Source organism: Panthera uncia (assembly GCF_023721935.1).
Source record: "Panthera uncia isolate 11264 chromosome B3 unlocalized genomic scaffold, Puncia_PCG_1.0 HiC_scaffold_1, whole genome shotgun sequence".
Lineage (NCBI taxonomy): Eukaryota > Metazoa > Chordata > Mammalia > Carnivora > Felidae > Panthera > Panthera uncia.
In genome coordinates this window covers 27,393,304-27,406,378 of record NW_026057582.1, presented here as the reverse complement: position 1 = coordinate 27,406,378, position 13,075 = coordinate 27,393,304, and the positions used below count along the sequence as shown (strand labels likewise).

Here is a 13,075-nt window from a genome sequence, read left to right as displayed (position 1 = left end):
TAACCTATTCCTCCAAGCCATCCCAAGTAATCCCACCTGTGAAGAGTGGCTTGTAGGAGTATTGAGTAAAGGGACAGAAGATAACAGGCAATTCTTGAGAGTCCCTCTGCCATTTGTCGGGGTGGACACCTAGCTCCTACTCCTGCTCTTAGGCTCTATATGTAACCTGAGAACACTGGAAATTCACAAAAAGTTAATCCTCAGGGTCGTTTCATCTCCTCCAAGGATGACAGTGATCCTCTCTCAAGACCACATCCAATATTCTCAATATTCTGGATCCGAAGTATCAACTACTTTAGAGAAAAGGACAAATTACAACTATATTTCTTGGACATATGGGTTTTAGACTACAGGCAACCCAGATCTCTTTAATTTCACACTGAATTAAACTATATGTTCAATTATCGTCCAAAATCTTCTCTGAAGAAAGACATTCAGTAGCATTAAGATTCTGTTATTCATATCACATACTCTCAGCACATTCATTTCTAGAAGGAGAGGCTGAAGTGTAGATTAATAGGCACCAATGAGGGTACGAGTTGCACTTACCTGGTATTTTCTGCACAAAGGTATAAACATGAATTCGTGTTCCAGTGCTCCCTGCATCAAACATAATTCCGTACAATGTGCTAGCACTGACATTGATGGGGCACATGGAAGACAGGAAAACACCCTCAAACCAAGTCCGCTGGTCTCTGTGGAAGACAGTGCTGCAAACACAGGATGTCACCAGCATGAGAAAGGCGGTCCCCCATGCAGTGGCCATTCTCCTCCCAAGATGTGGTGAGTCTAGGCTTTTGTTGCAGAAGCAATGCTGTTCATACACCTGCAGTGGCTTATAGGACAAAAGACAAACATAGACCAACTCGTCTTTTGTTTAAACCTGTAAAGGAAGAAATACCTACTACAGAAATCCCACCCCCTTCCCCAAGGTGCTCTTTCTTTATTTTTTATAAGCAGCACAACAAGCTAGACCATAGTAACATAGGCTCTTAGCACCTTTTCCTTTAGAGTATCTTGTTGCAATAGAAAACTAGGATTTAAAATATATTTCCTCATTCTCTGCTTTCATTTGTAAGGTGGATCCCTCATACTCAAGGCTCTCTCTGCCACCCTGCTCTTATTGTTGAGTCTAATTGTCTTCTTTCAATTTCAACGATTTTGTCTTTACATCATATAATAACCCTCCCACTCTCCTTCTCTTTTGTCTTTTTTCCTATGTTTCAATTTCTGAATTAAAGTTATAAATTTACATAGAAGTTATAAAGTCACTAGCATTAGGGTGTCCACAGGCTTCAAAAATCAGGCTACTGGAATGCTACCTGTGACCAATAATATTGCCAGGGTTTGCACATACAATCCCATTTTAGGGAAATCAACTTAATTTAAAAACACTTAAATGGACCATTATAGGTTTTTTTGTTGTTGTTGTTTTTAAGTTTCTTTAAGTAATCTCTATACCCAATGTGAGGCTCAAACTCGTAACCCAGATTAAGAGTCACATTGCTCTTCCAGTCCAACTGAACCAGCCAGGGGTGCTGACTGTTACAGTTTTAAAAAACATCTTTCATAGGTTTCAGGGTTCCATGTTATCCCTGTAAGAAGTTAAGGCAAATGAGCAAATTAAGCCAGAGAAGCTCAATGACTTGCTGAAAGTCATAAAGCAGGTCATTGGTGAAATCCTGATCAGAAATCAGTCTTCACTTTTGCCAATCTTTCTTTTTCTGATTATTCCCAAAGCCTCCCTTACAGCAAGTTCTTGCCTATATTTCTTTATATGTTTGTAGCAAAGACAAAAATCTTAGCATTAGTGCTCAGCATTATTTGTTTTAGATCAGTATATTATAGCAGGTTGAATACAAATGATGCTGAAAACCTACAGTAGGGTTACATGAAACAATGTCTCTTGGATAAGCTATATTTTCTTTGCTCTAGGCTGTATTTTCTCCTGGTATTCATGAACAATGCTATCCTCTAACATGTAAGGCTTCTTTAATGGCCCTTTATGCACTTTGCTCAAAAAAGTTTTGAGAGTCCTGTTCCAGCCTTCATCTCTGGACTTCTCCTTATGTAAGTCACAGTAACTGGTTATATAAGATCTAATTCTGAAGTTCCTATTGTTCAGTCCCCTTATCTCTAACAGAATACTCAGTATATTTGGAGCATAGATTGAGGATTCTCAGTCATTCTCAAGTTTGTTGACCTCCTAGGGTTCATTTTATCAAAATGCTTCTCTTCCCACAGGTGGCATATTGTATAAAATAATGCAAATTGAGGGATGCCTGGGGGCCGAGTTTGAGCCTGCATCGGGCTCTCCTCTGACAGCACAGAGCCTGCTTCGGATCCTCTCTCTCTCTCTGCCCCTCCCCTGCTTGTGCTCTCTCTCTCAAAAATAAGCAAACATTTAAAAAAATAATACAAATTGAAGTTAATTGCATTCAGAGTTTAAACCTTTAAAAATAAGTACAGTAGTTCTGAGATACTAAAAGGCAGAGTTAGAATTATCAGTTTGAACACAATTCAAGGCTGGACTTCTAGTCCATAGTTAAGAATAAAGGTTTTGGCTAGGGGAAAAAAAAACACAACTTTGAGTCTCAAAGGAAACTTTATCCCAGGAAAACAACACTGAAATAGGGCAGCTGCTTGGCCAGATTCATACTCACATCTTAAATCACTCCCTTTGGCTGATTTTTCTTTTACAGCAAACAGACTGGACATGTATATCAGTCTAAATAACTGAAAACAGAAACAACCATTTCAGATTCTTGGAGTATTAATGGATCCTTGCCTTGTCCAGATTTCAAACCATATCCAGTCCTTGGTCCCTTTTCTCCCTCAAGAAGAACATTTAGGGCTCTCCAGTCACCAGCCTTCCTCTACCTCTGTAACTAATTCCAGAGGGGCTTCCTAGGGCTCATTTTTTCTCTATTATTGTGGTTTCTGAAAAATCTCTCCAGCTTCTATTTCCACTAAGCAAACATTTGTTTTTCTGCCAAAAGAGATTTCACATGGAAAAAAATGCATGCTAGGTTATCTGTTCTCATGAAGTGAAAAAGTGCAGAGTCATACCAGGTGTTTAGTGTGAAACTAAACAGATCTTAGAGAGAGCAAAGGATGAAAACATAAAATGCCCCTTCTGCTTTTAATCCCTACCTTGTAACACCACTTTCAATCTCATTTTTCTTTAAGGTTAGTTAAGAATGGCTTACATTTAGAGTGTATAGAATGGGATCCTCTTTTACACAACCGCAGCCTGAAAAGCTTGCTCATTCACTTCGTTAGTCTTTGCTTAAATGTCACCTTCTTGAAACCTTCCTTGTCGACTCAATTTAAAATTGCAGCCCACCTGGCCACATGCACATCTTCTACCTTCCTTCCCTGCTTTTTTTTTTTTTTCCATAGCACTTTCCATCTTCTATATAGTTTACTACTTTTGTGGGTTTTTTTCATATTCCTTGCTCTCTGCCATCCTCATGTGAGCTACATATGGGTGGGAAGTTTTGTCTGTTGTATACACTGATGTGTTCCTGGCACTGGAACAGTACTATCACACAGTAGGTGCTGAATAAGTACTCTGAGAAGATGAATAGTGATCCAATAACTCAGGCATTGGATCCTACCCATTTAGCAATATAAGAGCTGACCTCCTAAAAAGGAGGTTAATCACCTTCCCCTGGAAGATCACGATTCCAAACTTCCAGGGCAAGATTGTTTCTTCAAACATGTCAATTATATGTTTTATATGCTACTCAAAACAAAACAGATAGTCAAGTTTACTTTCTACAGACTGGGGAGTATACACATCAGTATACTGAAATTCACTCCTTTCAGAACTGATCTTCTCAAACATCTCTTGCTCACTTTCTCCTATTCACCCCCATAAAGTCCCCTCTTCAATTCTTTTGAGACCCTGGTGCCAGCTAGTGTTTGTCACTATTCTCATTTTCTTCCAAGGTCTTTTCAATATATCTTTGTCTCTATAGGAAACATTAATACTCCCTAGTCAGCCTCCCCAGAGCTTCACACTCCAGATTCCCTTCTCCCATGTAACCCAGACAGACCACAATCCCACAGAACCCAGGCCCCATTTGGGTGCTCACCAACTCATGTCTGCCTGTTCCTGTGAATCCTTGCTTTCACTGTTGGTTGCCTTTTGCTCTTTGATCCTATTTCAAGAATCAAGCTAGCTTCATGAACCACGTTCACCTTTGTGCTAGCTTGCAACTAACTACGTGGCATTTTGCTAACTCACTCCCTTCTTGATCTTTCACTCCTCCCTTATCCACCTTTTTTCTGGGTACACATGATTGTCTGGTTCATCTACTTTTATGATAGTTAAGTGTCAACTAGTAGAATTGTTTATAGGGCAGAAGTTGATCAGGAACTGACTTCTCTATTTTTATACAGGATATTACATGTTCTATTTATAATTACAAAATATGTAACTACGTAATAATGTTATTAATCCCCTCCTATTTCATGTTTTTACAACCTTAGTCCACTCCTTGGTAGCTTCTATCCTTGAGATGAACTTAGAAACCTGGGCATTGGATTGTTTACTTAATAAGCATTTACTGAATGTGGGGCACCTGGGTGGCTCAGCTAAGCATCCAACTCTTGATTTCAGCTCAGGTCATGATCTCGTGGTTCGTGGGATCAAGCCCTATGTTGAGCTCTGGGCTCACAGCTGCAGAGCCTGCTTAGGATTCTCTCTCCCTTTCTCTCTGCCCCTCTTGTGCACATATGTGCACACTCTCTCAAACTTTTAAATAAATAAATATTCTTTTAAAATTAAAAGTAAATAAATAAAAGGTCATATATTTAAAAAAAAAAAAGTATTTACTGAATGTCTGATATATGCCAGACACTGTGCTATCTCCTAGATACAAAAGAGGGATTAGATATAGGCTCAGCTCTTGGGGAGACTTCAACTTACTAGAAGAAACAGACAAGTAAGCCAACAGCTATAATGCACATACTGTGGTAAGTTCTTTTATGGGAATATGCATAGAATGTTATAGGAATGGACCTACGAGGCAAATAACTCATCTCAGAGTTACCGAGTTACATCTCAGAGGAAGGATGGAGTTGGGAAGGAAGAGGGTGGCTCCTTAAGGGATAAGAGGCCTAAGCTGGGTCCTGAATCAGAGGTAGGAATTAGCCTGGTGAAGTGACACAAGGAGAATCCTGAGAACTTTAAGTATTAAACAGATGAAGTATAGAGAGCCAAAATAGAGAACAGGTGTGAGAAACAATGGTTCTGTAGGCAGTGAATCATATTTCAAAGAATGGACTGGTTTTCCTTATACAGTTCCATGAGAACACCTGATTGTTAATTTAAGTCCTTCTATTCCTTCCCTAAACAAATATAAGTATTGACTGACCTGAATAAAATGACACAGGATTTCTCAACAGTTTAAAATAATGGAATCAAGTAGGTAACTGGAAAGGTCCACCAAAAAGTCTTAGCGAAGCTCCCACTGCCAATTTATCTGAGCTCCACAAAAAAGCTAGCTTTAACAAAGTTAAAAATTAAATACAAAGCAAGTTTAAAATGTAACCAGAGTGAAAAATTTAAATAAGCTGAACTATGGAAATGGATTAGCCAAACTACTCAGAGCAAAAGTTAGTCAAGTAAAGCAAAACGAAAACTGGTCTAATTTAAGTATGAAATAGATTCAGTACAGTGAGCAATGCCTCATTTGGGAATATAAGTTGGGACCTACATACCCAACACCAAGGGCCAGAACTCTGGAACACTTTGCTATTTGAAGAGTGTCTAAGGTGAGGGAACATGATATCTTTGGTATTTCCAAACCCAAGTACTGAGCCTGGAACATGTTGACATCAGTAAATTTCCTTTTTTTTTTTAAAATTTTTTTTTAACGTTTATTTATTTTTGAGACAGAGAGAGAGACAGAGTACGAACGGGGGAGGGTCAGAGAGAGAGGGAGACACAGAATCCAAAACAGGCTCCAGGCTCTGAGCTGTCAGCACAGAGCCTGACGCGGGGCTCGAACTCACTGGCCGTGAGATCATGACCTGAGCCGAAGTTGGACGCTCAACCAACTGAGCCACTCAGGCGCCCCAACATCAGTACATTTCTAACTGACTTGGTACAACTGAACTGATAATATCTGCAGACAGAAGCAATGGGGAAGAGGGTACCACCTTTCCCAGTGTCTTACTATGGCTATCACATACCCAACTCCCCATGCCCCTCAAAACTAGTTCGTGGATAGTAATGCTATTCCAGGAATTCTATTTATTCACAAATTCATTCATTCATTTAGGCATTCCAGAAATTAGCTGCCAATGCTACTTACAAGTATGTCATGCAAAGATGAATCATCTTAGACCTGGCCTTTAAGAGACTACAGTAAACAGGAAATAAATACATGTCCATTAACTATGTCTGTAGAGTTAAAAGGTGACAAGTAGCACAGTTGCCATGCTCTGAGACTTTAAAACAGGGAGATATTATTTACAGCTGGAATAACTGAGAAGGCTTTATAAAAGAAGTGGCATTTGAGGAAGGTCCTAAGAAGGGGCATTAAGATAGGAGAGGAGTACTTTTCAGGAAACAATGATTCAAGACATGGATATAGAAAAGGGATGGAAGCCCCTGGGGAATAGTGAACACATCAGTTTGACTAACTGTCATAGGAAATAAAGTTGGAAGGGCAAATTCAATTCAGACAGGAGAGCACACCAAACACTCAGCTGAGTTTAGACTAAACTCTGTAGGCAACGGGAAGCCATTGAAGATTTTGAGCAAGGAAGTGTCACAAATATGATTCTGGCCATTACATATAAGAAAGACTGAAGTGGGAAGCCTTAGTAGGCTCCATTCCAGTGTCTAATTCTACAAATGTTCACTGATGCCCATCAAGCGGTAGTTGCTTGAGAATTAAACATGAATAAACAGACTTTTTTATTCAAGATTCTCAGAGTCTGGCAGAGGTGACAGACATAGACACAAATAACCACACTTTCAAGTTAATCATAAAAACACTAAAAGAGCCCAGGGCCTTAAGGACTAACTCTATTGATAGGATTAGGAAAGGCATCATGAGATGGCATTTGAACTGTGAAAAATGAATAGAACTACAAAAATAATATAGACATGTGGATAAAAACCAGAGGGACTATAAAAAGATGAAATAGGTAAATATGAAATAGGTAAATTATGAATGGCTTGATTTCATTTTTTATTTCCCGAAAAATGTGTAATATGGATTTCAGAAACAAGAAAGTACACTATTAGCAGAGGAGGGTATAGAAGAGAGGGTTAGCACTTAATGCAGGGGACTGTGGCCAAAGGAGCACAATCTGAAGTAATAATAATAATAGTGGCTAGTATTTATTGAAACCTTAATACTAGCTAAGCACTATGTTAAGTATTTTACATGCATCATCTCATTTAATCTCACAGTACCACTCTGTGAGGTAGGCTTCTTTATAACACCCCCTTTCTAGAAATGAGAAAACTGAGTCATAGGAAACTAGGTAATGTAAGACCATATAGTAAGTGAAGAGAGCCAGAAATCAAACCCAGATGGTCTAATTCCAGAGCCCACAGTTTTAACTACTAGGTCACCCAGGAAGGGTCACCTAGAATGACTCCAGAGAAAAATGGATTTGAGGGTGGGAAGAGAAGGTAGAGCAGAGAAGAATGATCAGAGATGAAGCTGGAAAGTTAGACTGGCATCAACATGCAAAAGTCTTACAGTAGTTTGATCTCCTTCCCATATACAACCAAGAACTTTTGATCTGTTTCCTGCCGGTTAGAACCAGAACTTCATTATATTTCCATGATCTGACTACTTCTGGTCACTCATTGCTACCACCTTGGCCCAAGCCACCATCATCTCTCATGTGATTTACTCTGTCTTAACAGAGCTCTGCTTTTTTAAAAAAAAATTATTTATTTTTTAATGTTTATTCATTTTTGAGAGACAGAGAGAGATAGAGCATGAGTGGGGGAGGGGCAGAGAGAGAGGGAGACACAGAATCCAAAGCAGGCTCCAGGCTCTGAGCTGTCAGCACAGAACCTGATGTGGGGCTCAAACTCACAAACCATGAGATAGTCATGATCTCATGAGCCAAAGTCAGATGCTTAACCGACTGAGCCACCCAGGCACCCCAGAGCTCTGTTTAAAACAAAAAATTGTTTATGTATTTTGAGAGAGTGTGAGAGTGAGCACATGTGAATGCAATAGTGAGTGGGGGGAGGGGCAGAGAGAGAGGGAGACACAGATCCCAAAGCAGGCTCTGTGCTGTCAGCACAGGGCTCGACTCAGGGCTCTATCCCAGAAACCGGGAGATCAGGACCTGAGCCAAAATCAAGTGTTGGGTGCCTAACCGACTGAGCCACCCAGGTGCCCCAACATATCTCTGCTTTTACTTTCACTCCCCGAGAGCCTTTTTTTATTTAAAAAAATTTTTTTTAATGTTGATTTATTTTTTGAAAGAGAGAGGCAGACTGTGAGCAGGGAGAGGGACAGAGAGAGAGGGAGACACAGAATCTGAAGCAGGATCCAGGCTCTGAGCTGTCAGCACAGAGCCTGACATGGGACTCAAACTCATGAACCATGAGATCATGACCTGAGCCAAAGTTGGACACTTAACCAACTGGGCCACCCAGGTGCCCCACCTACAGTCTATTTTTAACAAGCAAATAAAGTCATCCTTTTAAAATGTTACAACATGTCTCCCCTCTGCAAAATCTAGCAGAGGCTTCCCATTTCCCCCAGAGTAGCAAGATTCCAAAAACAGTTTTCATGGATCCACCTGTTCTGTCTCCCTCCCTATTACCTCTCTGACCTTATCTAAGTTTTAATCTTACTCCCCCGAATCACAGACCTCTGCATCCTTACATGTCAAACGTGCTCTGGCCTTAGGGCCTTTGCTATAGCTGTCCCCACTGTCTGAAATATACATCCACTTGATAAATTCCTACAACTGCTTCAAATCATTGTTCAAATGCTACTTTCTTATTGAGACCTATCTTTAATATTAACTTCTCTCCCTCATGTGGCCTTACCTCTGCCTGCTTTCTCAATCCCCTTTACTCTGATCTTTTTTTTCCAGAGCACTTATCACATTCTAACGTATTAGACAGCTTATATATTATGCTTATGCTTATTATGTGTGTTCCTCTGATGGAATATATGCTCCTAGAGAGAAGGAATATTTGTTTACTGATGTAGCCCAAGCACCTAGTGGAGTGTCCAAGAAGGTTCTCAAAAGAAACTGATAATAGGAAACTACAAAGTGACATAAGAAGGGAAAAATAATACTTTCATAGATTTGTAAGAGAATAAAATGAGATTTTAAGAGAATAAGATGAATACCTGATCTAGTAATAATGATCTGTTTTTAGGAGAAACTATAATTTTATTTTTCTGAATCTATTAATTCTATAGCTATATTGCTACATTGAATGTCGGTCTTTAACCACTGTTAAAATTTTGATAAACTGAAGTAACTTTCCAAAAAAAAAAAAAAAAAAGAATCTAAAGGATACTAAACTACTAAACATTATTTACATTGTCCAAGTTTTATCAAACCAACAAATATTTAAGATGGTATACATTAGTTACCTACTGATGCATAACAGATAATCTCAAAATTTAGTTGCTTAAAACAATAATAAACATTTATTATCTCACAGTTTCTGTAGTCCAGGAATTTGAGAATTGGATAGTTCTGGCTCAGGGTCTCTCATGATACTGGAGTCAAGATGCAGGCTCCCAGCCTGCAGTTAACTGAAGGCTTGACTGAAGCTGAAAACCCCCCAGTTTTGAGTGAGCCCCAAAACGGCTCACTCGATGGCTGTCAAGTTGATGCTGGTTGTTAGAAGGAAGCCTCAGTTGCTTCCCAAGTGGACTCTCCAAAGAGCCTTGAATATCTTTACAACATGGTGGCTGGCTTCCTCCAGGGTGGGCAATCCAAGAGAGAACAAGGCAGAAGCAGCAATGTTTTTTAATGACTTAGCCCTGTAAGTCATATACTATCACTTCCCCCATATTCCACTGGTCATGCAGACCAACCTAATAAAATGTATGAGAGTGAGAATGCAAGCTGGTACAGCCACTCTGAAAAAAGAATGGAGGTTCCTCAAAAAACGAAAAATGGAACTACCCTACAACCCAGCAATTGCACTACTAGGCATTTATCCACGGGATACAGTTACACTGTTTCAAAGGGACACACGCACCCCCATGTTTATAGCACCACTATCAACAATAGCCAAAGTATGGAAAGAGCCCAAATGTCTACTGATGGATGATTGGATAAAGAAGATGTGGTATATATATATATACAATGGAGTATTGCTCGGCAATCAAAAAGAATGAAATCTTGCCATTTGCAACTACGTGGATGGAACTGGAGGGTATTATGCTAAGTGAAATTAATCAGTCAGAGAAAGACAAAAATCATATGACTTCACTCATATGAGGACCTTAAGAAACAAAACAGATGAACCTAAGGGAAGGGAAACAAAATAATATAAAAACAGGGAGGGGGATAAAACAGAAGAGACTCATAAATATGAAGAACAAACTGAGGGTTACTGGAGGGGTTGTGGGAGGGAGGATGGGCTCAATGCGTAAGGGGCATTAAGGAATCTACTCCTGAAATCATTGTTTCACTATATGCTAACTAACTTGGATGTAAATTTTAAAAAATAAAAAATTAAAATAATAAAAAAAGAAATGTATAAGAGGATGGGCATGAATACTAGCAGGTGAGAATCATTGGGGGCCATCTTGGAGGCTACTGCAAGTTATAACCAGTATTTGCGTAATATTTTGTGTTCAGCTTTTTTTCCTCACTTATACATATTTCTATCAACAGAGCTTACACACTTTAAAAACATTTTTTTAATGTTTATTTATTTTTGAGAGTGAGAGAGACAGAGTTTGAGCGGGGGAGGGGCAGAGAGGGAGGGAGACACAGACTCTGAAGCAGGCTCCAGGCTCTGAGCTGTCAGCACAGGGCCCAATGCAGGGCTCCAATCCACAAACCACACGATCATGACCTGAGCTGAAGTTGGGTGCTTAATTGACTGAGCCACCCAGGCGCCCTGACCTTATACACCTCTTGTTTGGAAAACTACATGTTATTCCAATAATATTAACTCTCCTTTTTTAAAATTTGTAAAAATGTTTACTTATTTTGAGAGAGAAGGAGAGAGCACATGCTGGAAGGGCAAAGAGAGAAGGAGAGAGAGAATCCCAAGCAGGTTCCACACTGAAAGTACAGAGTCCAATGTGGGGCTCAATTTCACGAACCAGGAGATCATGACCTGAGCCAAAATCAAGAGTATAATGCTTAACTGATAGCCACCCAGGTGCCTTGCCTCATTTTTTTTTTTATGTTTATTTTTGAGAGAGACAGAGCATGAGCGGAGCAGGAGGAGGGGCAGAAAGAGAAGGGGACAGAGGGTGCAAAGTGGGCTCTGCCCTGACAGCAGTGAGCCTGGTGTGGGGCTCGAACTCCCAAACCATGAGATCATGACCTGAGCCAAAGTTGATGCTTATAAGACTGACTGAGCCACCCAGGCGCTCCATTTCTTTTTTAAACGTTTATTTATTTCTGATAGAGGGCGTACAAGTGGGGGAGGGGCAGAGACAGAGAGAGGGAGAGAGAGAATCCCAAGCAGGCTCCATGCTGTAAGCACAGAATCCAACATGGGGCTCGATCTCACAAACCATGAAATCACATCCTGAGCCAAAATCAAGAGTCAGACACTTAACTGAGTCACCCAGGCGTCCCTCAATGATATGAACTCTTAAAAATTAAAAACAATAATGGACTTTTAGTTTCTCTGAAAATATCACATCCCACCACTTGATGCTTTCCATTGTTTCTGTTATAGTCCCAATATTTTACTTAACATCATTAAAGTCAGAAAAACTACAATTCATACAAACATCCTGCTTGTTCCTAAGGGTGAAAGGAATTTAAATACTTCAAAAAAGTCAAATATATTTAGGAAAGAGTAGGAAAAAAGTAAACAAGTCACTATATTTGTTAAAATTATAGGTATCCATTAATAACTGAATACTAAACCTAACAGTGAAATGAAATACTAAATCAAGGAAGGTATAAAGTGAAAATATTTATATTAACTTATATTGTTTAAATGTAAATATTTAAAAATATTTATAACAAATTTCTTCATGCTATATACAGGAAGAAAATTTCTAATCAGATAATAGTAGCATTAATACTTAGGTACTGAAGAGATATTTGGTAGAAAGGGATAAGACTAACAACTGGCACAGATACAAAATCCACTGAAAAATTCTGTAACAAGCATTTTTCAAGTATCAACAAAATAAAAAAGTTATTAAATAATCAATTAGATCCCTGCCAAAAAGTAAGACCTGTATAACATAATAATAAACCGTAGTAAGAGCATGGAAACTACAAGAGGAGAGATTGGACAGGAGGAATTTTCCAACATAGGAGTTGTGCTGACAGAGGAGAGGAGTCTTGCCCCGAGGGCTCAGCTCAAATCTGACCACACTGTCCCAAGTGGATTCACAGATCAGAAGGGGGCGTTGAATGAGATCTTTTAAGGGCTCTCCAACCCTAAGATCAAACACTCCCAATGAATAAATTAAAATTGATACATTGGTAGTTACCAACAAATATAAAATTTTTTCCTATAAACATCACTTCTTTCTGTATTTTATTCCATTTTATTCAAAACATTATTAGACAAGTGTCAAACAGGCCCATTCTATACAATGAAACCATTTGGGTGTTATACCAAAATGAGATCAGGCAGTGCCTGACTTCATTCTTCATTGTTTCAGGCTTGACTTAGCTACGATAATCACTGCATGGGGAAAGCTGTTGCTCTTGCTGCCTCTTTCTTCACAAGTCACAAGGCCTTTTCTTACCCATTCATTAAAGTGAAAAACCTTTAGATAGGAAGATACTACCAGTCAGGAAAGGGTTAATATTGTCCCAATGAGCAAATATATTGAAAACCTAAGGAAATAACTATCTCTGCCTTTGAACTCCTATCCATTGTGGGAGGCACTTATGTGCAGAA

At 39.3% G+C, this 13,075-nt stretch overlaps 1 protein-coding gene across 3 annotated transcripts in view; it reads right to left on the bottom strand.

Moving 5' to 3' along the window:
• ENTPD5 (ectonucleoside triphosphate diphosphohydrolase 5 (inactive)) overlaps window positions 1–13,075 on the bottom strand; it is a 42,465-nt gene that overhangs the window by 22,031 nt on the left and 7,359 nt on the right. For 2 of the 3 annotated variants that reach the window (XM_049611413.1, XM_049611414.1), the window contains exons 3-4: window positions 2,664–2,736; window positions 550–835 (exon numbers count right to left, since the gene is read on the bottom strand). In XM_049611413.1, coding sequence (XP_049467370.1) covers window positions 550–766 — 217 coding nt within the window. In that variant the 5' untranslated portion in view covers window positions 767–835; window positions 2,664–2,736. Of the gene's footprint in view, window positions 1–549; window positions 836–2,663; window positions 2,737–13,075 lie in introns of those variants that run through there. The other variant, XM_049611415.1, reaches the window with a different exon arrangement.